The sequence below is a fragment of the Erythrolamprus reginae genome, chromosome 13 (genome assembly GCF_031021105.1).
Source record: "Erythrolamprus reginae isolate rEryReg1 chromosome 13, rEryReg1.hap1, whole genome shotgun sequence".
Lineage (NCBI taxonomy): Eukaryota > Metazoa > Chordata > Lepidosauria > Squamata > Dipsadidae > Erythrolamprus > Erythrolamprus reginae.
In genome coordinates this window covers 7,507,143-7,533,399 of record NC_091962.1, presented here as the reverse complement: position 1 = coordinate 7,533,399, position 26,257 = coordinate 7,507,143, and the positions used below count along the sequence as shown (strand labels likewise).

Below are 26,257 nucleotides of genomic sequence, written 5' to 3'. Positions count from 1 at the left end.
TATTTATTCTTTCTTTCATTCATTCATCATTCATTCGTTAGAAACATAGAAGATCGACAGCAGAAAAAGACCTCCTGGTCCATCTAGTCTGCCCTTATACTATTTCCTGTATTTTATCTTAGGATGGATATTATGTTTATCCCAGGCAAGTTTAAATTCAGTTCCTGTGGATTGACCAACCATGTCTGCTGGAAGTTTGTTCCAAGCATCTACTACTCTTTCAGTCAAATAATATTTTCTCACGTGGCTTCTGATCTTTCCCCCAACTAACCTCAGATTGTGCTCCCTTGTTCTTGTGTTCACCTTCCTATTAAAAACACTTCCCTCCTGAACCTTATTTAACCCTTTCACATATTTAAATGTTTCGATCGTGTCCCCCCTTTTCCTTCTGTCCTCCAGACTATACAGATTGAGTTCATTCAATCTTTCCTGATAAGTTTTATGCTTCAGACCTTCCACCATTTTTTTGTATCCTGAAATCATTGATTCGAATTCTATGCTGCCCTTCTCCTGGGACTCAGGGCTGCTTACAATATATCAGAAACCTAAATAAAATTACGTTCTTAAAAAACCCACAGTTAAAAATTAGACAAACAGATCCATATGTCATACATCCTACATTGTTTCATTGGGCAGGGCAAAATATCAAAGTTTCAACAGTCCCAAGCCTGCTGGCAGAGGTGGGTCTTCAGAGCTTTAGAGAAGGCAGGGAGAGTGGGGGCAGTATGGAGCTCATTCCAGAGGGCCGGGGCAGCCACAGAGAAGGCTCTGCCCCTAGGCCCCGCCAGGCGACACTGTCTGGCAGACGGGACATGGAGAAGGCCAACTCTGTGGGATCTGACCGGCCGCTAGAATATACAGTGTTCCCTCGATTTTCGTGGGTTCGAACTTCGCGGAAAGTCTATACCACGGCTTTTCAAAAATATTAATTAAAAAAAATACTTTGCGGGTTTTTTCCCTATACCACGGTTTTTCCCATCCGATGACGTCATATTTAATTGCCAAACATTCGTCTGCCTTTAATAAATATTTTTTTAAATAAACTTTAATAAATAAACATGGTGAGTAATAATCTAAGTGGTTGCTAAGGGAATGGGAAATTGCAATTTAGGGGCTTAAAGTGTTAAGGAAAGGCTTGTGATACTGTTCATAGCCAAAAATAGTGTACTGTATTTACTTCCGCATCTCTACTTCGCGGAAATTCGACTTTTGCGGGCGGTCTTGGAACGCATCCCCCGCGAAAATCGAGGGAACACAGAAGACAATCCCATAAGTAATCATGCCATGTAGAGATTTATAGATAGCCAACACTGTGAATTGTGTTCCGAGACTAATCAGTGCAGCAGGCGAATTAAATTAAATTAAAGCAGCCTCTTTAAAGCAGCCTCTTTAAAGCAGACTGAATTTACTACCAACAGCTATGGGGAGGTGACGCTACTGTTCAAAATCCACGAATCTTAAATCTTGCTCATAAAACCACAGTAAATATATACCGCTCAAAAAAAATAAAGGGAACACTTAAACAACAGAATATAACTCCAAGTAAATCAAACTTCTGTGAAATCAAACTGTCCACTTAGGAAGCAACACTGATTGACAATCAATTTCATTTTGTTTTCAGCATATTCAATTTTGTACAGAACAAACTATTCAATGAGAATATTTCATTCATTCAGATCTAGGATGGGTTCTTTGAGTGTTCCCTTTATTTTTTTGAGCAGTGTATATGACCTACATGTGGCCAAAGTTTTTCTGTTTAAAATTATAGAAACGACCATGGGAAGAAAAAGGTACGGGTTTAAAAACCCTGAAGTCTAAATCTTGCTCATTATGTACAATACTATTTCAAAGTTTATCTTAAAAGCCACAGGAAGTTAAGTCAGACAGGAATATAATGTATGACTAGCAACACAATTTTAAATGTTTAAACATTTAAAGAGCCAGGGTGGCGCAGCGGTTAGGGTGCAGCGCTGCAGGCTACATCAATTAACTGCTAGCTGTAGTTCAGCAGTTCAAATCCCACCACCGGCTCAAGGTTGACTCAGCCTTACATCCTTCCGAGGTGGGTCAAATGAGGACCCAGTTTGTTGGGGGCAAGAGGCTGACTGTAAACTGCTTAGGGAGGGCTGTAAAAGCACTGTGAAGTGGTATTCACATTGATCCCACCAATGTCGCTTGGCGGGACCCAGAGGAAGAGCCTTCTCTGTGGCAGCCCCGACCCTCTGGAACCAACTTCCCCCAGAGATTACAATTGCCCCCACCCTCCTTGCCTTTCGTAAGCTGCTTAAAACCCACCTCTGCCGCCAGGCATGGGGGAACTAAGATACACTTTCCCCCTAGGCCTTCACAATTTTATGTATGGTATGTTTATATGTATGATTGGTCTTTATATAATGGGTTTTTAACTGCTTTCTTAGTGTTGGATTTTGTTGTACTGTTTTACTGCTGTTGTTAGCCGCCCCGAGTCTGCGGAGAGGGGTGGCATACAAATCCAATAAATAATAATAAATTTTTTTTATTTATTTATTTATTTATTTATTTATTTATTTATTTATTTATTTATTTATTTATTTATTTATTTATTTATTTATTTATTTATTTATTAGATTTGTATGCCGCCCCTCTCTGTAGACTCGGGGCAGCTTACAGCAATAATAAAAACAATGTATAACAAATCTAATATTTAAAATATCTAAAAAACCCTTATTTAAAAAGCAAAGACATACACACAAACATACCATGCATAAACTATATAGGCCTGGGGGAGATGTCTCAATTCCCCCATGCTGGTATATAAGTCTAAATGCTAAAACAAACATCCACAATCATTCCATCGCAATCATACATTCAGCCGGAGCAAGATGGAGGGAGTTGATTCCAAAGGGCCGGGGCTGCCACAGAGAAGGCTCTACCCCTAGGTCCCACCATCCAGCATTGCTTAGCTGACAGGACCTGGAGCAGGCCATCTCTGTGGGACCTGATTAGCCACTGGGATGCATGAGGGAGAAGAGGCACACACCTATTAAGAAGGTTCTTTGCCCAAGAGCTTAGAAATTCATATGACTGGAGATTCAACAAGTCATCTCAGTCTCCCACCACATCAGCCTCCCAAAATTTGCTATCACAAACAAGCAAAAATATTTATTTATTCATTTATTCATTTATTCAATCATTCATTCATTCATTTATTTATTGGATTTGTATGCCGCCCCTCTCCATGGACTCGGGGCGGCTAACAACGGTGATAAAAACAGCATGTAACAATCCAATACTAAAACAAGTAAAAAACCCTTATTATAAAACCAAACATACATACAAACACACCATGCGTAAATTGTAAAGGCCTAGGGGGAAAGAGTATCTCAGTTCCCCCATGCCTGGCGGCAGAGGTGGGTTTTAAGGAGCTTACGAAAGGCGAGGAGGGTGGGGGCAATTCTAATCTCTGGGGGGAGCTGGTTCCAGAGGGCCGGGGCCGCCACAGAGAAGGCTCTTCCCCTGGGTCCCACCAAGCGACATTGTTTACTTGACGGGACTCGGAGAAGGCCCACTCTGTGGGATCTAACTGGTCGCTGGGATTCGTGCAGCAGAAGGCAGTCCGGGAGACAATCTGGCCCGGTGCCATGAAGGATTAAATATGTCGGTTAAAACCCGGGTTTGTTTTATAAACCCACCAGACCACTATGGGTTCAGAATTCACAGCTGTGGAATTTGGGGAGTTGGAAGTCTATGCATCTTAAAGCTGCTGGGAAACGCTACACTATAGTGAGATGTGGGACATCCTGTTTTCCTACTTTCCAATGGGCCAAGGAGTCATAAAACAAGATACGGTGCATTCACAGGTCTCTGCAGCAAGCCATAAGCTTTGTGACAGGTTGTTCCATGAACAAGAAGAAAAAGGTAAAATGCAAGCGGCCCTTCCTGTCAAACCAGCACAGAATAATGAGCTGTAATGTGAAACTCAAAAGATATGCTGTATTTTTCAGAGTATAAGACGCACCTTAATTTGAGGGGAGTAAAATTCCCAGCAAGTAGTACAGGTGAAATACAATGTTTGCTGTATATTTCTATGCAGGTGTGCCTGACCCATAGAAATAGCAAAGAATTGGAGAAATGTACATTATGGCAGCATTGCTGCCAACCTGCCTTCCACTGAGGACCTGCATACTGCACGAGTCAAAAAGAGGGCGGTGAAAATATTTACTGACCCCTGTCATCCTGGACACAAACTATTTCAACTCCTACCCTCCAAACGTCGCTATAGAGCACTGCACACCAAGAGAACTAGACACAAGAACAGTTTTTTCCCCGAAGGCCATCACTCTACTAAACAAATAATTCCCTCAACACTGTCAAACTTTTTACTAAGTCTGCGCTTCTATTTCTACTAGGTTTTTCTCATCATTCCTACCATCCATTTCCTCTAGGAATCTCCTGAGAGGAAACAGGGCTGGAAAAAAGCAGGAAGAAGCCTCCGTGGGGCCTCTCTAGGAATCTCCTAGGAGGAAACAGGGGCAAAAAAGGCAAGGAGAAGCCTCTATGGTCTCTCTAGGAATCTCCTGGGAGGAAACAGGGCCTCCACCCTCCCTGTAGTTTCCCCAATCGCACCCATTATTTGCTTTTACATTGATTCCTGTGGGAAAAATTGCTTCTTCTTATAAACTTTTCTACGCTCACAACAAGTAAAACAGTCACAACAATCCAATTAATTAAAATATTTAACGATTTAAGAAAACCCCATGTAATAGCAAACACACACACAAACATACCATATATAAATTTAACGTGCCCAGGGGAGATGTTTAGTTTCCCCATGCCTGATATGGGGAATGCCTGATATGGGGAATAGATATGTTTAATGCTAGGGAATGTGCTTCAGCTACACACACACACAGGAGCCCTATAAATAAGCACAAGCAGTTTAATTCAGGGATACGTATACTGTCTATTTTTAAGAGAGGCACAGTTATCGTCCCTTCACCGTGCAACATGCATAAGAGCACCTTGACTTACAACCTTTCGCTGAGTGACTGTTCAAAGATACAACAGCACTGCCAAAAGGGTCATTCTTTGTCAAATGGACCAGGTGAAATTGAAGCCTTATTTGAAAAGAAACCATCACAAAAACAACATATATGTTAGGGGGAAATGTGCTCTTTCTAATGAATCATCTAAAGATGATTGAAGGTGAGAAAACAGAAAGCAATAGAAAAAACACCTGCTTTTTCTAATGAAGATGATTGAAGGTGAGGAAACAGAGCTCACCTCCAATCATCTCCATTTTTATTTTATTAGAAAGAGCATTTCCCCCCCTATCATATACGTTGTTTTTGTGATGGTTTCTTTTCAAATAAGGCTGCAGAAATCAGTCAAGTGGACACCTGGTCCACTTGACAAAGAATGACCCAAAAGGGAGTTATGATGACCATTTTTCACACTTACAATCGTCGCAGCATCCCCTGTGGACACGTGACCAAAATACAAATGTTTGGCATGTGTTTTTGATGGTCGCCGTGCCCCCTTTGTGCGACCTTCTGACAAGCAATGGGGAAGCCGAGCTCACTCAACAACCATGTTACCAGTTTAACAACCGCAGTCATTCGGCATTCCTCCCTACCAACAGAGATTGATCTTTACTGGAAAACAGCTGGAAGATGGCTGCACCTCCAACTACAACATCCAGGAGGAGTCCACCCTCCAAGTTGCCCTGCGTCTGAGGGGTGTTTTTTAAAATTTCTGCTTGTTTACAACTCTCGAAATAAAACTGCACTTTGTTTCAATAAAGCTGTTGGGATTCCCAAAAAACAAAGCAAAAAAGCCCCACCTAGTCCTCGACTTACAACAGTTCATTTAGTGACTGTTACAACAGCTCTGAAAAAAGTGTATTTTAACCGTTTTTCATACTTATGATTACTGCAGCATTTCTCAGGTCACGTGATCAAAATTCAAAGCTTGGCAACAGGCTATATATTTATTAACAGCTGTCATGTCCTGGGAGTCACGTGACCCACTTTTGCCACCTTCTGGCAAACAAAGGCAATGGGGAAGCCAGATTCATTTAACAACCGTGTTGTTAACTGAACAATTGCAGCGATCCGCTTCATTGTCATTACAACAATAGTCATAAAATGGGCATTGAAATAACCGGCTTAACAACAAAATATTTGGGCTCAATAGAGAACTACCTGTACTTGGAACTGTTTCTGCTCTACTTTTCTATATTATCACTCATTCCACAGGATTTATTATGTGCGAACTAATAATTATTCCACCAGTTGCTGCTTATAGCAACGCCAGCTGGATTCTTATCAGTGTAGCCAAAACACAAGTCTCTAAGAAAAGAGAAAGAGATCACTTCACCCAAAACAGCAAACCCCAGCTTTGCAACATAGGCTACGTATCACTGAATAACTTTCCTGCACCTGCTTTGCCTGGCACATAGTTCCACATATATGTGTCTCTGTAGGAACAAATCATCTAAGGCAGTGGTTCCCAACCTTGGCAACTTGAAGATATCTGGACTTCAACTCCCAGAATTCCCCAGCCAGCATTCACTGGCTGGGGAATTCTGGGAGTTGAAGTCCAAATATTTTTTTTTATTTTTATATTTTTTTATTGGATTTGTATGCCACCCCTCTCCGTAGACTCGGGGCAGCTAACAACAGTGATAAAAAACAGCATGTAACAATCCAATACTAAAACAACTAAAAAACCCTTATTATAAAACCAAACATACATACAAACACACCATGCATAAATTGTAAAGGCCTAGGGGGAAAGAATATCTCAGTTCCCCCATGCCTGACGGCAGAGGTGGGTTTTAAGAAGCTTACGAAAGGCGAGGAGTTGCCTCTTCAAGTTGCCAAGGTTGGGAAACACTTATCTAAGGAATGCAATTGAAGCTAGGGAGAAAAGGAAGGAAAGCCTACAGATGTAACACTGCAATTCTCAAACTGATGAGAGATATATAAACAATACCCAGTTTATTTATATACACACACACACATTTTAAAATTCTGAATTCTGCGTATATTACACTTCGCAGTAACAATGCAGTATCCATTGGAATTGGGCAATTAATAATGACTAAAAATAATGGGTTCGGTTGCACCATGAGAAGAAACACTTTTGGATTTGAGCAGGTGCTGAAGACCATGACAGCCCCTCAGAAAAACCGAATTAGGAATGAGGGTTCTCACAGGGCCCAATGAATTATGGAGAAGGGGGTGTAGGGAATGGAGTATCTGGGAGAGTGGAACACCTGGCTGGCACTTCCTCGCTGTAGAAAGGAATACCTGGGAATAGGGGTGTACCTGGCTGGCTTGCATTTCCTAGCTGCAGAAATGGTACCTAGGATTGGGGGCCAATCTGATTTCCTGGGACTTCCTAGCTGCAGAAATAGTACCTAGGAATGGGGGCGTATCAGACTGCCTCGCACTTCCTAGCTGCAGAAATGGTAACTAGGAATGAGGGGCTTATCTGGCTGGCTGGCACTTCGTAGCTGCAGAAATGGTAACTAGGAATGGGGGCTTACATGGCTGACTGGCATTTCCTAGCTTTAGAAATGATGTCAGGAATGGGGTGGGTGGGTATCTGGCTGGCTGGCACTTCCTACCCATAGAAATGGTACCTAGGAATGGGGACCTACCTGGCTGGCTGGCACTTCCTAGCTTTAGAAATGACATGTAGTAATGGGGGACTTATCTGACCGTCTGGCACTTCCTAGCCACAGAAATGGTCCCTAGAAATGGAAGCCTACCAGCTGGCTAGCAATAGAAATGTTACCTAGGAATGAGGGGCTTATCTGGATGACTGGCACTTCCTAGTCATAGAAATGGGGGCATACTTGGCTGGCTCGTACTTCCCAGCTGTAGAAATTATACCTGGGGACAGTGTTCCCTCTAATTTTTTGGGGGGGTGGGCGGAAAAGTATAGTGTCTGAGCGACAGTCCCTTCGGGACTGGGCGGCACAGAAATAATAAATAAATAAATAAATAAATAAATAAATAAATAAATGAATGAATGAATGAATGAATGAATGAATCAATCAACAAACAAACAAACAAACAAACAAACAAAAAACCCACCCTGTTTTGCCTCAGAGAATTTCAAAATAAAATACTGTACTGTGTGTCTATAACAGTGAGCTCATAATAGGACAACTCTATCAATATCAAAATGCCACTTAAATAGTTGAGCTAGTTTCAAACTAGATTTTGATTTTCTTTCTCTCTTCCTTACTCCCATTCTTTTTCTTTCTCTTTTCCTTCCTCTCTTTTTTCTATCTGTTTCTCTCTCTTCCTCTCTTCCTCTCTCTCTCCTTCCCTCTCACTCTTTCCCTCTCGGCTTCTGGGCAGGTTTGGAAAACTCTGAGTTGATGATGATTTTTAAGTGAGCGATTGCTCACTGCTCAGCTTAGAGGGAGCTATGCCTGGGGAGGGGTGTATCTAGCTTCCTGGCACTTCCTAGCTGCAGAAATGTTACCTTGGAATGGAGGGCGGGGCTTCTCTGACTGGCTGGCACAACCTAGCTGCAGAAATGGTTCCTAGGAATGAGGGGCTTATCTAGCTGGCTGACACTTTCTAGCTGCAAAATAACAAGGCTGCTCGTAGCAGACACTATGAAGATTATACACCCATTATTACCTATCTCAATTATTACCTACTCGTAGGTTTTGGGGGTTCCATAATGGAAGGAGGGAGGACAGCTGAAACCTCGGCCCCCACAGCCATAACAGTCGCTGAGGAGGGTCCTCAGGGGCGGCCAGAGCCAGGCCCGCCTCCCCTTCCCCGCTGACAACCGCGGCCCCCCACTCACCCAGCCTCGGAAGACTCTGCGCCCCCTCAGCCTGAACCACCAACTCTTCTCCTCTACTCAACCGGAAGTCCCGACGCTTAGAAGACACCTCACTTCCGTCCGGGACGTACCAAGCGCGTTCCGTCGACCCCTTTAAAATATTTCCCCCCTCTCTTTCTCTCCCGCTTTTTCCCTTCTTTCTTTGGATTGTCCTGGAAGCGTCTCAGAAGGATGGTTTCTAACAAAATCCTTTTGAACTCCTCTCAGGTCCTTGACCTTCTCTTCGCCTTTTCCACCCCTCTCTAGAGCTTGCTAATGGTACGGCCCATACAGGCTCCTGAGGTGTTGTCGTCCCCAGCTGGACAGAGGGGGGGAAAATAGGGTCCCGTGGCTCCCACTGATTGGCCCAAAGTCAGGCCTTTCCTCCAATGGGAAAATGGTTGCCGAGTTAGGGAGATTGGAACAGGAATAACTGTTGCTAGGCGAAGAAGACCGGCTGGGAAGGTAGCAGAGAGAAGGCTGGAGGTTCTGGGTTCGAATGCACACGGGGATCTTGCGCGTGCGCCGATACGTCATTCTGTCTGCGGCTTAATTTTACGATGAAGGAGAAACGTTACTCAGGAGGGAGGCGGGGCCGGTCACACACACACACACACACACACACACACAAATGCAACCCTGTGTATTAGTCGGCACTGATTTCCATCTTCGTCGTTGTGTTTATATCCATTTGCATTGCATTCTACAACATAGAAGCATAAAGGCTGGAAGGGACCTTGGCAGTTCCTCGTATTGTGGTGACCCCCAACCATAAGTCGAGCACCAATTCTCCCAACAAAGCTTTAAGATGATTGGCAGGAAGCTCTGCTAAACAAATAATTCCCTGAATGCTTTTCAAACTACAGTCTGCACTACTATTACTGCTAGTTTTTCCCCTCATCATTTCTATCACCCGTTTCCTCCCACTTATGACTGTAACTTGTTGCTTGAATCATTTAGATTTTTATTAAAATTATTTCTTCATTGCTTATTTGACCCCTGTGACAATCATTAAGTGTTGTACCTCATAATTCTTGACAAATGTATATTTTCTTTTATGTACACTGAGAGCATCTGCACCAAAGACAAACTCCCTGTGTATCCAATCACACTTGGTCAATAAAGAATTCTATTCTATTCTATTCTATTCTAGTTTTGAGAACCAGCAATCCAAGGGGTACACTGTTTAAAAATGATAGCTTTGCCATCTGATGATTATGGTTGCAGGGTAGCCCAAAAACATAGGAAAAGCATCACATTATTATAAAGTGGTATTTATTTATTTTATTTTATTTATTCATTTGTCCAATAACAATACATATTGAAGAGAATAGACATGTAGTAATATATATATATATATATATATATATATATATATATATACTGTATATTACTCCGAGTCTACGGAGAGGGGTGGCATACAAATCTAATAAAATAAATAAATAAAATAAATAAATATAAAGAAAAGGATAGAAGAAAAGATATAAAAATAGAGAAGAGATATGAAAGGAAGACAAGATATAGGAGATATAGGAGAGACAATTGGACAGGGCACGAAAGGCACACTGGTGCACTTATGCACGCCCCTTAGTGACTTCTTAGGAACCTGGAGAGGTCAACCGTGGATAGTCTAAGGGAAAAATGTTGGGGGTTAGGGGTTGACACTACCGAGTCCGGTAATGAGTTCCACGCTTCGACAACTCGATTGCTAAAGTCATATTTTTTACAGTAAAGTTTGGAGCGGTTAATATTAAGTTTGAACTTGTTGCATGCTCTTGTGTTGTTGTGGTTGAAGCTGAAGTAGTCATTGACAGGCAGGACGTTGCAGCATATGATCTTGTGGGCAATACTTAGATTGTGTTTTAGGCCAGTTTTTCCCAACCTTGGGAACTTGAAGATATCTGGACTTCAACTCCCAGAATTCCCCAGACAGCATTCGCTGGCTGGGGAATTCTGGGAGTTGAAGTCTAAATATCCTCAAGTTGCCAAGGTTGGGAAACACTGTTTTAGGCGTCGTAGTTCTAAGCTTTCTAGACCCAGGATTGTTAGTCTATTTTCGTAGGGAAGAGTTAGTCTATTTCGAGTGGAGGAGTGAAGGGCTCTTCTGGTGAAGTATCTTTGGACATTTTATATAAGTTTAAAGGTTATTAAATGTACAAAGCACTCCCGCCTTGGCAAGTAAACATCTCTTAAAGCGAAGCACAATTTGACGTTTAAAAAAACAACTTTTTTTTAACTCTCAGCAAAGCAGTAGCTACGTTTGCAACGCTTGATTGGCAGCTCGTCCGAAACACAGGGAGGGACGGACGGACGGACGAAGGGAGACTTATGCCAATTATCCCCGCCTTCTCTCAGCGTGGATTGGTGCAGCCGGAGAGGCAGCCGAGACTATAAACTGTGGCGCTGAGAAGTGGGCGAGGCTACCGGTGCTGTTGGAGCCGCCCACTTTGCTTTTGTTCTTTGGCTGCTTGTCGCTGTGCTCAGGTGGGGGGGGGGTGAAGGGGGGGAGGGCTGTAAAAAGGGCGGGAAATTTTTGGCGGGAAACGGCTTGGTGGGGAATGATGAGGAGAAGTGTAGCCATTTTTCCTCCCTCTTCTTTTGGTGTTTTTCACGCTCACCATAGAGACTGCTATTAATCATTGGGTTTTGCGTGAAAAATCCCTGGTTGAGTACGCCCACTCCGATTTGAGGGTGTGTGTTTGTGTGTGCCCAATTGAAGCTCAATTTCACCCAGAAAACAGCAAAATAAGACATCTTGGGGGGGGGGGGGGGGTGTTTCCTCTCTGCAGTTCGTCAGGATAGCAACAAAAGCAGTCCCCAAAGGATATGTGCCTGCTGTGGTTTTATTCAAAAGAGGAAGAAATGATTTTTTATATATAATTAGGAATGCAAGTGTTGCAAAACAATATTTCCCATTTGTAGGTTATTATTTTTTTAAGTGACTAGTCCATAAAAAAATATGGGGCAGGTTTGAAGATTGGGAGACAATCCCAATCCTGACAGGTTTAGTGTTTGGAAATAGTGTGAAAATGTATTTTTAAAATGTCTATCTCCATGCAATATTTTAATTCCTTCCTGCTGGTGTTAGAAATCACAATGTGTTAAGTAAAATGTAAATCTTAATTGGGAATAATTTCAGAGGAGCTCCGCTTAGGCCCATTTAACCACAAGCATAAAGCACCATTTTTTTTGTAGCAAACTATTTGCTGTATTTTATGGGAAGATCCTATCCCTTCCATAAGAGATCCTGCTTGTATTATAATTTTCATGATTAAAAAATATCTAACAGCTACAGGCAAAGTTATGAATCTGTTCTCTTTATTTCCATGATAAGAGCTACAATCAGATGGGATTTTAAAGCTTATAATTCAAAACAGACTCGGAGCTGTTTTTGAATATTATATTGTCCATGTACACTGAGTTATGAAATAGGAATAACACTCCTCTTTCCTAGATAATATATAATTAGATTAGCCCACAAATTTAACCATTGTTTGTGATTGTGGTTTGTAGCCTAGAATGTTTGTTAAAGCCTGTTGAATAATTTATACCAGAATTGGGGCAAATCGTTGCTTAGTGCAGTGTGTCCTATTGCTTTGTTTAAATTTCTATACTGTCCATTTTACTTAAGTATCAGGAATTTACCAAAAATATATATACACACAACCTACAAGGCTCTCCTTCTCTACTTTTGGGCAAAAATGGATGATAGGGTTAATTCAGCACTAATATTAAACTGTGGTTGTACTAATTCAGAATAGCTGCAACATTGGTTCTCCTTAAATAAGCTATCTTAAACGAAGTGTTGCTTTTATTGCAGACAGAAAATTAGCCACTGACCCCTAAAGATACAGTCAATGAAATGAGTACTGTAATTTAAAAAAACCTACTGTATCCCCTAAGAGCAAGAACTATTAGCAATCATTTGTGGGCAAACAAACACATAATGAAGCAAAATGTTGCTACTGCTAGAGAAAAAAATTTATCTTGTTTATTAAACAGCACAGATAAAAGCTATTGAGCTGTCCCAGAAATCTAAATAAAACGTAACCAACTGGGGACAAATGTCCCTATAGAGCTGGCAATAGAGAAGTATAGGCGCTGTAGTTGCTAATAGTTTTTGTTGTTAGGGGACAGTTTTATATTGCTCATTTTATTCATTGCATTTTTATTGGTTAAAGACTAAAATATAACTTTGTCTTTTATTACATTTTAGTATACTGTAGAGTTCTGTTTTTACCCACCCGATGCTTGGGTATATGGTATATATGGTATAATTGCATTTTTTCAGCAATATATACATTTTTGTTAAGCAAATAGTTGCTATTATGTAGGTGGCTAGTTTGAGACTTTCCTGCTATGGGCATGGAGAAACAAAATAGGTAAATGTGATATTAGAAATTGGAGTGTAATTTAACTATAGTGCTAGCTGAGTCTTGGGGGAGTTTAATGCGGGGAGGAAAAGTTTATAAAAAGTAATATTCAATGTGGCTGCTTTAAATTTTGATGCATGAATGTGTTCCCCCTCCCAGGAAGACCATTTTGGGGCCTCTACAATCAACCACTTCAAAGAAAAATGCGAGACAGTCATAGTACTTGTATTCCTCCTACAGTCACTGCTGTAGTGAAGCCAGGGAGCGCAGGACAATGCAGCACACAGGGTGCTTTGGTTACTGGTGGTTCTACGCAGGGGCTTGAGAGGGAACTTTCCACCACAACCTTGAAAATTTCGCAGCAGCCATTTTACCTGCTACGCAGAGAAGAGCAAGAAGCATTCTTCAACCTCCTAGGTTTAGTAGTTGTATCTATTTGTTCTAGGACTCAGCCCTCCTTGGAACAGAGATGGACTGCATTCACAGCACAGCTAGCCTGCAAAAGGGAGCCTTTCACTTAATTGATTTGCCCAATTTTCTGTACATCAGCACAGTGCCTAATAAATTGAAAATCTTGCCTTCAAATCTCCCCCCCCCCCGCCCATTAAAGAAAGAAATGGGATTTAATGCAAGGGCAGATGAATCTTTAATTAAAATCACATTATGATTTAGAGGATCCAAAATGATTGCTGTCCAAGCTCTGGTATAAGGCTTGTGTGATTTGTTTTTTCCAGTAAATCATGGATTAGCCAATTTAAGCCATTTGTACTTCAGAATGGCAAAATGTTTGATTTTAAGTCAATTGGGGAAATATAAAAGATTTTTAGAATAGGTAGCTTTGAGATGGAATCGCTAAAGACTATGTCTGGGAATGTAAGGTTAATGATGTTTAAAAATATATCCAGGAAAGTGTTGTATCTCCTCTTTCCCACTCAAACATAGGGTGATGTGGGGTTCTTTTTGGGGGTGGGTGGGTGTTGGGCTAATATATTGAATCTCTTAATGATTTCACAATTTTCTCCCATTTTTCTGATTCTAAATGTGTAAGCATGGCAAATTTTATAGTAACAGGATGTCATGCTCTTATTGTGCGTTAAGATCAAGAGGTGGATTTATTTAATAATATTTTTCAGATGCTATAAAATAGGATAAAAAACTATAAGTTAGTTTGTATTACTTGAATTTAAACTTTGTAATAATGAATTGTGTAGCTTAAATCAGATCCCTCTATTTCTTATCAGAGGATGGCTTGGTACAAGACTTCCTGTCCATGGACACGTGTTACAGAATATCAGACAAGGTATGCATTAACACTTCCAGTATTTAGCTCAATATTGTATTCTTAGTTTTACAGCTCAATTTTAATTGACAGTATTATTACTTATTTCGTAAGCTCCTTAAGACCCACCTTTGTCGTTAGGCATGGGGGAACTGAGACATCTCCCCCGGGCATATACAATTTATGAATGGTATGTCTGTATGTATGTTTGTTTAGAAAATGGGGTTTTTAAAAATATTTTTAAACTGTAATTTAGATTTGTTGTAAATTGTTTCACTTTGTTGTGAGCTGCCCCGAGTCTGCGGAGAGGGGCGGCATACAAATCTAAATAATAAATAAATATTATTATTATTATTATTATTATTATTATTATTATTATTATTTATTAGATTTGTATGCCGCCCCTCTCCATAGACTCGGGGCAGCTCACAACAGTGATAAAAACAATACATGGTAACAAATCTAATAATTAAAATCTAAAATAACAGTTTTACATTAAAAAGTCTAAAAAGAAAAAAAAATAGACAGGATGTTCCAGAATAGGCTTTTGTTTATTTGTTTTCATAAGAGACTTAACAGGTGTTGTTTAAAAAAAACCCTACAATGTTTAGCTGGCATTGGATAAAATGACCTTTGCCTCTATTTTCCAGAGTATATTAGAAACATAGAAACATAGAAGACTGACGGCAGAAAAAGACCTCTTGGTCCATCTAGTCTGCCCTTTTACTATTTCCTGTATTTTATCTTAGGATGGATATATGTTTATCCCAGGCATGTTTAAATTCAGTTACTGTGGATTTCCCAACCACGTCTGCTGGAAGTTTGTTCCAAGGATCTACTCCTCTTTCAGTAAAATAATATTTTCTCATGTTGCCTTTGATCTTTCCCCCAACTAACTTCAGATTGTGTCCCCTTGTTCTTGTGTTCACTTTCCTGTTAAAAACACTTCCCTCCTGAACCCTATTTAACCCTTTAACATATTTAAATGTTTCGATCATGTCCCCCCTTTTCCTTCTGTCTTCCAGACTATACAGACTATATTGGTCCAGCTACCAGAAAAATAGGTTATATTGGTTATCTCTTTTCTTTCTACATTCTGTTCCCCAAAATGCCTCCCCATCTAAAAGTAGACCTCAACTTACAACCATTAATTTAGTAACCGAAGTTACAATGGCACTGAAAAAATGAGTTATGACTGTTTCATATTCAAGTCCCCATGTGACTGTGTCCCCATGGTCACATGATCAAAACTCACACACTTGGCTACTGACTCAGGGATCCTCATACCTCTTGCAACCTTCTGATAAGCAACGTCAATGTGGATGCCAGATCCACTTTCTAATGGAATTAGAAGCAACTTACATTTTTAACTAACAGTCTTAGTAACATAACAGCTACAATAATTCACTTAACAACCGGGAAAAGAAAGATTGCAAAATGGGGCAAAACTCATTTAATTATCTTGTCCAACCAACAAAATGTTGGGTGCAATTGTAAGTTGAGGGCTACCTATATATCAAGGGTTATTACATTCTGGGTTTTTTTTTAATGTAGAAGCTCCTTGTTTATACTATGTAAAGAGTAATTATAATATAGTGTGTCAGTTTGTTTTGTAGCTGTACTGATCATAGAAGCATATCAAAAATAAAACCTGTTCTTAAATTGGACACTGGTAACCCAAAACTAGAGCCAGTTGGTTAGTGGTAAAGACCCAAAGCTAAAATTGAAAAGACCATGAGTTCTCCTCAGCTAATAGTGATATTATTAGTTTGGACTTAAATTCACAATGGCAGTTCTTCTGTTTTTTGAGTTGGCACCAGGAAGCAGCATGGCAACAGCATGCTTAATTGTTCACATAACATCAGCGCTAAGCTACAGTGATAATGTTATTAAGCAACTCAAACTCAACCAATCAAGAGAAGTTTCCCAGGAGAAGAGCTCCTGATGCTATAACTGAAAATGTGTTGTTGAGGGTTTTTTGTGACTTTTGTGTTCTTTTTGGATTTCTTTAAGTAAAGGAAATAACAAAATAGCTTTCAATAATCTTCTGTGATAGCAGGGTAATTTGACTATTAAAGCCTTATCTCAAAATTCACAGAGCAATAACAGCTTTACTGATAAAAGCGAGTAGTATTTTGGCTCTTCTGTTCTGTTTCTATGCATGTACTTAGGCTGATTTTTTCCTTCCCTGTCCCTATATTATAATTCTGGTCTTTAAAAATATTAAAACTCACTTTTTCATTCAGTATCTTATAGCCATGACTATGATGTACTTTAAACGAGCTGGCCTGCCTACAAAAGAATATACACGGATCAATCTCTTCATAGCTCTGTAAGTGGCACGGTTTATCTTTTGAGCTTCATGGTTGTCCTATAGCTATTTGTTTTGCTTTAAACACTTCCAAGATTTTTGGCTCAGGCCATTTAAAGATATTAATATATCTGGACAGAATTTGGGGCTAGTTCATCTAGAAAAAGATCCCCTGAATTCAGAATTGACTTCACATTCTTATTCAGAAATAATTCATAAGCAATCTTTAGATGACGTACTGTAGAAATGGAAAACATTAGTCCACATTATATTGGCATAAGTCCATTTGGTATGCTAATACAGTGTTTCCCAACCTTGGCAACTTGAAGATATTTGGACTTCAACTCCCAGAATTCCCCAATATCTTCAAATTGCCAAGGTTGGGAAACACTGCTCTAATAGAAGAGGGTATCTGTAGCTTAAAAGTTAAATGATGGAATTCTTAGTGCTCTCTGAACTTGGTTGTTTGTCTTAGATGTTTCATTACCTACTAGATAACATCTTCATTGCTAAAAGGAAGTGGGAAAGTTGTTTCTGTTTATGTACAGTACTTGCCATCAGTGTGGGCAGGGGTTCTCTGGTACTTCCTTATTTTAAGCTGTTATTCGGAATTTTTCTTGCTTTCCACCACCAGTGAAAGATAGGTGATCCACTACCCTATTCCCATGCTCCAAGCTGTCCTTGAATGTGGACAACATGTGACTTTGTACTCTATTATAACTTTGTACAGTTGTAAAAAGTGATGTGTTTCAAACTTAGAAAGTAACACAGATTTTCTTGAAAAATTATGCAGTATTGTCACCGAAGGAATCCCTTCGGCTTTCCCTGCTTCCAACATATCTTTTTCCTAATTATAGGTACTTAGCCAATGACATGGAAGAAGACACCGAAGATTATAAATATGAAATCTTTCCCTGGGCACTTGGCGACAACTGGAGGAAACAATTTCCACAATTCTTAAAAATGAGAGATGGTTTTTGGGCTAAAATGAAGTACAGAGCATTTGTTAGCCGGCGATGTTGTGATGAGGTCAGCTGCAGTTTAATCTGATTAAAACCGGAGGGAAGGGCCGAATTTATTTCCCTTATTGCAAAGGAAACTGCAGTAGATGTTGGCAGCGGGGTGGGGGAGTGATGGAGGATAACTGAGGAAAAACAAGAAATAATGGAATGAAATTTAATGTTATGAAAAATATGCATTCTCCTTGAGTAAGAAAAAAGACACTTCCCTGATGGTTTGCAAAAACAATGCCCCAATATCCTCATTAGGTGTAAGGCAGCTTCCTTGTTTATACAAGGTCTATACTTGCTATTATCAGTTTTTTTGTAGTTCCCTAAAAACATATTTATTTCCACAAATATGATTTTTAGCAGACCAAGTTTGGATATAATAGTTAAGACACCAGGTTAGAAAGTGGGAGATGAAGAATTCTGGTCTTCCTTTGGTACAAGGCAGCTGGGTGACTATGGGCCAGTTTTCCACTCTCAGCTCTAGAAAGAAAGAAGGGTATTTCAAATATAAAGTATAAAAAAGAAATTTATTATTTAATAATACATATATTGGTGGCGGCACGAATAGTATTTGCACAGAAATGGAAAGAAAAGACGATACCGAAATATATTGAGGTATTCAAAAAAATTATAGAATGTGCAGAATTAGACATGATGACTAACGTTTGAATAACCAAACCGAACAGAATTTTATAAAATATGGGATAAAGTATATGATTGTGGAATTTTAAAAATAGTATTAAAAATTAAATATATAAGAATAAAGGACTATTTGAAGAATTATAAGATAGAATGAAATAGTTTATATTATAACTAACTTAGAAGTGTTTATTTTCTCTTTTCTCTGTATTACTAATAATTTGTTTATTTCTCTTTTTATATATATACACATATACAAGTATATAATTTTTTAAAATACAAAGAAATTTAATTAACAAATTTAATATTAAAATATAGAATTAAATTCAACAAGAATGTAATTCACAAGTGTGGTACTTCTGCATAGATCTGGTAACAGTTAGAGTTTTTTATATTCTGTATTAGTTAGACTTCTACGACAAGCGGAGCAGTGGCAGCTCCTTAAATGTTTAATGTGGTATGTCTTTGTTTGTCCTTTTTTTGAAAATAATAAAAAATATTAAAAAAAGAAAAAAGAAAGAAGGGCAAAGCACTTAAGACAAACCTTGCCAAGAAAACCACAAGGCCACGTCCAAGTAGGTGGCATACAAACCTAATAAATAAAAAATAGATTTATGAATGAATTGGACCTGTCTCCATCAGTGTTCCCTCTAATATTTTTTTGGGGGGTGGGCGGAAAAGTATAGTGTCTGAGCGGCAGTCCCTTTGGGACTGGGCGGCACAGAAATAATAAACAAACAAACAAACAAACAAATAAAAAACCCACCCTGTTTTGCCTCGGAGAATTTCAAAATAAAATACTGTACTGTGTGTCTATAACAGTGAGCTCATAATAGGGCAACTCTATCAATATCAAAATGCCACTTAAATAGTTGAGCTAGTTTCAAACTAGATTTTGATTTTCTTTCTCTCTTCCTTACTCCCATTCTTTTTCTTTCTCTTTTCCTTCCTCTCTTTTTTCTATCTGTTTCTCTCTCTTCCTCTCTTCCTCTCTCCTTCCCTCTCACTCTTTCCCTCTCGGCTTCTGGGCAGGTTTGGAAAACTCTGAGTTGATGATGATTTTTAAGTGAGCGACTGCTCACTGCTCAGCTTAGAGGGAACTATGGTCTCCATGCATGTAAGATTGAACGTAATACTCCACATTAAACACTACAAGATTCAAATGTTCATTTTAATACAATCTAGCGATACTTCACATATTTCATGCATCTTACATGTCGATAAATAAGTTGAAGATGCCGGACATAAAAAAGAAAACACGCACCAAATTTAAGCAAGATTTATTGAAGGAAAGAGATAGGGGTTTACAGAAAAATCCCTGCATGTGAATGGTTAACCGTGTGAGCCAGTAAATTTCAGTGTATGTTAAACAAAATTATTTCTAACTGACTGCTTGTACCTGAAAAGGGAGGTGTTTTTTTCTGATATTGACATAACAGTCTCTTGAAGCAAAATCTTGTAACTATCAGGCTTCCTGTTATCTTAGATAATGCTGAGAGAGCCCTCTCACTGGGCCTGGTCCCGGGAACGAGTATCTCACCACAGTGGGGCGCTGAGGAGTTACCTGAAGAACGAAAAATGACTACATGCCCAGAGGACCTGGTGTTTCGCCCCCAGTGTGTCTTCCCTGCATTTTGGACATAGAAGCAAATGTGGCTCAGATCACTCCCCCTGCCAGTGATCTGTTCCCATCCGAAGTGTTGAAAGGAGATATGGAAGCTGTCTTTTCCTAATGTTGGATTCGGAGACTAACTACACTACGATGCAAAGTAAGTTCTACCCGTGTTCAGTTCATCTTCAAGGGCGTTTGAACTTAAACCCTCTTCTATTAATGCAGCCTTTTGAAATCTACATTTCAAAAAGAATGAAAAATACATCTGTATTTCAAAAGGAAAGAAATACAGGGGTATCTCTACTTAAGAACTTAATTCGTTTCGTGACCGGGTTCTTAAGTTCGTAAGTAGAAGCAATTTTTCCCATAGGAATCAATGTAGAAGCAAATAATGCGTGCAAACCTATTAGGAAAGAAAGAAAAGCTCGGAATTTGGGTGGGAGGAGGGGGAAGAGGAGGAGGAGGACAGTCGCTACCCAGAGCAAAGGGAGCGTTTCCTTTCTCTGGGCGCTGGCAGAGGTTTATTCCCTCTCCCCTCTCAAGCGCCCAGAGAAAGGAAAAGCTCCGTTCGCTCTGGACTGCCAAAGCCTCCTTAAGCACCACCGAAAGGCTCCTCTGGCAGCCCAGAAAAGTCCGAGATGGCTGGGATTAAAGGGGGGAGTGGCAGGAAACTGGACGGGCCTTAAGCTGGACCTCTATTTACGACCTCAATTGAGCCCAAAATTACTATCACTAAGTGAGACATTTGTAATGTTTTAGGACTTTTCTTGTGACTAGTGTTAAGTGATTTACTCCAGTTATTAGTAACACGGTTAAGTGAATTTATTTTTTCCATTGACTTTGCTTGTTGAAGATTACAAAAGGGGATCACACGATCCCAGGACATACTGTCGTAAATATGAGTCAGTTACCAGCCACGCATCTGAATTATGATCACTTGAATGTGGGGATGCTGCAACAGTTGTAAGTGTGAAAAACGATGACAAGTTATTTTTTTCAGTGCTTCTTTTAACTTCGAACCGTCACTAAATGAAGTGTTGTAACTCAAGAAACATCCATGTGTTTTTTCAAATCAATCTTACACATTGCCCATTTGGTTTAAACAGAGTAGGGTTAAAAGTTAGAAAATAAGACCGATACTGAATAAACATGTTTTTTTGGCTGATTTCCCATGATGGAAAGATCTGTTTAGCTTCGGATAGCTGTTCTAGATATCTTAACATATAACTGTTCAACCCACAAGATTATTCACTTCACAATTATCTTCACTGTTTGTTCATCCACCCTACAGCAAATTGAATTTATCCTTTTATCGCTGTGTTGAATAGGTTAACATTTAGTGTCGGGACATTCCCAGAGCGATAAGTTAGTGCCAGTGTCTTGATAAACTTTAGAGTGGTGAAATGAAGCTTACCATTTCTCTGATCCCAGTCCAGGGTCCTGGCTGGAAGCGTCGCAGAGGTTTCTTCCACTTTTATTTATTTATTCATTTATTCATGTTATTTATTTATTTATTTATCAGATTTGTATGCTGCCCCTCTCCGCAGACTCGGGGCGGCTCACAGCAATAATAATACAATGTAAACAAATCTAATACAGTGATACCTTGTCTTACAAACTTAATTGGTTCTGGGACGAGGTTCTTAGGTGAAAAGTTTGTAAGACGAAACAATATTTCCCATAGGAATCAATGGAAAAGCAATTAATGTGTGCAACCCCAAAATTCACCCCTTTTGCCAGCCGAAGCACCCGTTTTTACACTGCTGGGATTCCCCTGAGGCTCCCCTCCATGAGAAACCCCACCTCCGGACTTCTGTGTTTTTGCGATGCTGCGATTTCACTGAGGCTCCCCTTGCTGGGAAACTCCACCTCCGGACTTCCGTTGCCAGTGAAGCGCCCGTTTTTGCGCTGCTGGGATTCCCTGCAACATCGCAAAAACACAGAAGTCCGGGGGTGGTGTTTCCCATGGAAGAGAGCTCAGGGGAATCCCAGCAGCGCAAAAATGGGTGCTTTGCTGGCAATGGAAGTCCGGAGGCGGTGCATCACAGTGGTGGCGGTGGGTTTGTAAAGTGAAAATAGTTTGTAAGAAGAGGCAAAAAAATCTTAAACCCTGGGTTTGTATCTCGAAGTTTGTATGACGAGGCGTTTGTAAGACGAGGTATCACTGTATTTAAGTTAATTTAAAACCCCAATTTAGAAACCAATCATACATACTAGCATACCATGTATAAATTTTATAAGCCTAGGGGGAGGGAAAGTGTCAATTCCCCCATGCCTGACGACAGAGGTGGTTTTAAGGAGCTTACGAAAGGCAAGGAGGGTGGGGGCAGTTCGGATCTCCGGGGGGAGCTGGTTCCAGAGGGTCGGGGCTGCCACAGAGAAGGCTCTTCCCCGGTCCCGCCAAATGACATTGTTTAGTTGACGGGACCCGGAGAAGGCCACTCTGTGGGACCTAACTGGTCGCTGGGATTCGTGCGGCAGAAGGCGGTCCCTGAGATATTCTGGTCTGGTGCCATGAAGGGCTTTATAGGTCATAACCAACACTTTGAATTGTGACCGGAACTGATCGGCAACCAAACCTATCTATAATTTGGCTTTTATCCTTTTGTTCAGATTAAGATGAAATTACAGCTGGGCTTGACTTAATTAACAGACACAACCCAGACCAGAATATCCATTGCTAAGCAAGGCACCTGGTTTTCTGAATTATTATTTTTTTTGGCCAGGATTGTGAAATGAATCACTGTAATTGTTAAGTGGATCACACAGTTGTTAAGTAAATCTGACTTACCCCCATTGACTTTGCTTGCTGGAAGCCAGCTGGGAAAGTCAAAGAGCAGAATCACATTGACTCCGAGATGCAGTTAAAAATACATGTCAGTTGCCAAGCATCTGAATTTTTATTGTATACAAGATCTGATCTGGGACTAGAGGTTTTGTTTTCCGAGCTTTCAGACTCGTGAAAGCTGGAGCCCATCCTCAGGGAACGTTCTCTCCAGCCATTTTATCATATTTATTTATTTATTCATTCATTTGTCCAATACACAAATACATAGGAAGAAAAATAGACATGTAGTAATATATATAAGGGTAAAAGTGAACTTAGAGGAGAGGATATATGAAAGAAAGAAAATATATATGATGAGTGAGAGAAAGGAAAGACAATTGAACAGGGACGAAAGGCACACATATCACGCTGCAGATGTTGCAACTGTCATATATGTCAGGACTGTTGAAAGTTGCTTCTTTTAGTACCACTGTAACTTCAAATGGTCACTACATGAATGATTGTAAGTCAAGGATTACCTGTAGATCAGGCATATATTACCAGGAATTAAATTAGATGTCTTTGGGGAGCCCTTCTGATTTATGTATTTATTTGTATGGCATGGCATACGTGGACTAGTAATTTATATTAATATATTATTTTAACTTTGGCTCAAATACAGCGCCTAGGCCCTCTAACCATCGAAGCACAGCATCATTTAGCCCTTCCAATGTTAAGATTTTATAGGAGTAAATACTAAATGAATGGCTTTAAGGCAAGAACTGTGCGGCAGAGAAAGGAAACTACAGTTGGACAATTTCTTTACTAACACCAACTAAAACGGCATCAAAGATTCCAACCTTTGAATCCTCCATAATTTTTCATCATCTTTGAGAAGTGCAGTATTTTGTCGCTCCACCCAATGCAAGAATTTTCATCATTCATCATTTGATTACTTTTATGTAGCTGCCCACTGCTCTCACACACCCCTTCCCCCAGTATAATTTTGACTATTGTGCAGTGTTTTGAATTAAATGGTCAAAGCAATGGAAACTGCAGTTTAATGTTTCCAAATGTAAAATAATGCACTTGGGGAAAAGGAATCCTCAATCTGAGTATTGTATCGGCAGTTCTGTGTTAGCAAATACTTCAGAAGAAAAGGATTTAGGGGTAGTGATTTCTGACAGTCTCAAAATGGGTGAACAGTGCAGTCAGGCGGTAGGGAAAGCAAGTAGGATGCTTGGCTGCATAGCTAGAGGTATAACAAGCAGGAAGAGGGAGATTATGATCCCGCTATATAGAATGCTGGTGAGACCACATTTGGAGTACTGTGTTCAGTTCTGGAGACCTCACCTACAAAAAGATATTGACAAAACTGAACGGGTCCAAAGACGGGCTACAAGAATGGTGGAAGGTCTTAAGCACAAAACGTATCAGGAAAGACTTCATGAACTCCATCTGTATAGTCTGGAGGACAGAAGGAAAAGGGGGGACATGATTGAAACATTTAAATATGTTAAAGGGTTAAATAAGGTCCAGGAGGGAAGTGTTTTTAATAGGAAAGTGAACCCAAGGACAAGGGGACACAATCTGAAGTTAGTTGGGGGAAAGATCAAAAGCAACATGAGAAAATATTATTTTACTGAAAGAGTAGTAGATCCTTGGAACAAACTTCCAGCAGACGTGGTAGATAAATCCACAGTAACTGAATGTAAACATGCCTGGGATAAACATAGATCCATCCTAAGATAAAATACAGGAAATAGTATAAGGGCAGACTAGATGGACCATGAGGTCTTTTTCTGCCGTCAGACTTCTATGTTTCTATGTTTTGAAAGTGCTGGAACCACATAGAGGTTTGAATGCAGGACTTATTTCCATTTCATTAAAGCATTGCCATTTTTGGTAAGAATGTGGAATCTGGTGGTTAGGATTATATGGGATTCTGAAAATTATTTATCTCCCATTTTTATTGTTTTTACAAATAGTAAATCATATTTAACACACCTTCCTTTTCCTACTGTTAATTTTAGAGTAAGAGTTGAATGCATTTTAAAAAAAATCTATACTTAAGCAAGCCAACAGCCGTTCTTTTTCAACTTTCTTTCACTTTACTTCCTTTTGATTCATCCTTTTGAAATTTACCAAAATATTTTTTTAAATAAATCTCATTAAAACAGCAACGAAAAGAGTAGTGCAGCTGTGGCAGCAGCATCTCTTAGATTAGATTAGATTTATTGGATTTATATGCCTCTTCCAGCTTGGAAAAGAATGCAGCTATTTTAATGAACCCCAGATAGCTGTTGTGTTCATCCTTTTCAGTTTTCAAGTACAACTTTTGCAATGTAATGTGAAGCATTGCACAGACTGAATCTCAACATAAATCTTTGGTAGTCTTACAGGGACCCACCATGGAGACAGATGGAACAGAAAGATTGGCAGTTCTTGGCATAATGTCTGATGGCTGATGACCCCCTCGGCATACCAGATTTCCCCTATCAGAGTGATAGTATTCATTGATGTCCTTCCGTCTGCGGCACTCTATTTATAAGCACTTTATCTTCCTGTTTGTAAAAAAGGATCCTCGGCAATACTTATAATATATATATATATATTTAAAAAAAATGTTTATGAATTGTGACTTGTACAATGCCAAAATGTGCCAGTTGGAATGACTCTTTAATAAAGACGTCTAGCAGAGCAGGCTACGGGCATGCATTTTGACATTTTATTCTGATTCACTTGTAGCACCTTTACTGCAAGCTTTATAAACGACTGGTTTAGCCCAAAGGAATCTGGAATGATTAGCAGGTCAATGAAAGAGTGACACTCCCTGTGCTTAGGTATTCAGACACAAGGGCAAAACGAAGAGGGAAAGAAAATCTGACAATTTTTAGCCTACTGGTGTAGTTGACGTTTATGGTGGAAATTTTGGGGGCAGCCCACAAGAATGGAAAGTGAGAAGAGGGCTGGGATTTAAAGTAATTATTCTCCTCAGCCATTTATTTATTTATTATTTTATTTATTATTTAGATTTGTATGCCGCCCCTCTCCGAAGACTCGGGGCGGCTCACAACAAGATAGAACAAATCATAAATAATCCAAATAACTTTAAAATATTTAAAGATTTAAAAGAACCCCATATACTAACAGACATACACACAAGCATACCATGTATAAATTGAACATTTATACAGGTGTTTCAATTCCCCCATGCCTGACGGCAAAGGTGGGTTTTAAGGAGTTTACAGAAGGCAGGAAGAGTAGGGGCAGTTCTAATCTCTGGGGGGAGTTGGTTCCAGGGAGCCGGTGCCGCCACAGAGAAGGCTCTTCCCCTGGGGCCCGCCAAACGACATTGTTTAGTTGACGGGACCCAGAGAAGGCCCACTCTGTGGGGCCTAATCGGTCGCTGGGATTTACTAATATAATGGCTA

The 26,257-nt window shown here is 39.9% G+C and overlaps 2 protein-coding genes across 2 annotated transcripts in view; one reads left to right on the top strand and one right to left on the bottom strand.

Annotated features, from left to right (window-relative positions):
• Positions 1 to 9,150, bottom strand: part of SYVN1 (synoviolin 1) — a 43,383-nt gene extending 34,233 nt beyond the window's left edge. Inside the window, exon 1 of the mRNA XM_070766694.1 lies at positions 8,815 to 9,150. The gene's annotated coding sequence lies outside the window, so the exon portion shown is untranslated. The remainder of the gene's footprint in view (positions 1 to 8,814) is intronic.
• Positions 9,151 to 11,140: 1,990 nt separating this feature from the next.
• On the top strand, positions 11,141 to 25,531 carry SPDYC (speedy/RINGO cell cycle regulator family member C). Its single transcript, XM_070766033.1, is given in 8 exon segments — positions 11,141 to 11,316; positions 13,365 to 13,622; positions 14,447 to 14,505; positions 16,731 to 16,816; positions 17,653 to 17,824; positions 19,931 to 20,020; positions 20,022 to 20,213; positions 25,218 to 25,531. Coding segments are annotated over 6 exon segments (777 nt in total). The 5' UTR covers positions 11,141 to 11,316; positions 13,365 to 13,408; the 3' UTR covers positions 20,178 to 20,213; positions 25,218 to 25,531.
• Positions 25,532 to 26,257: the final 726 nt, after the last annotated feature.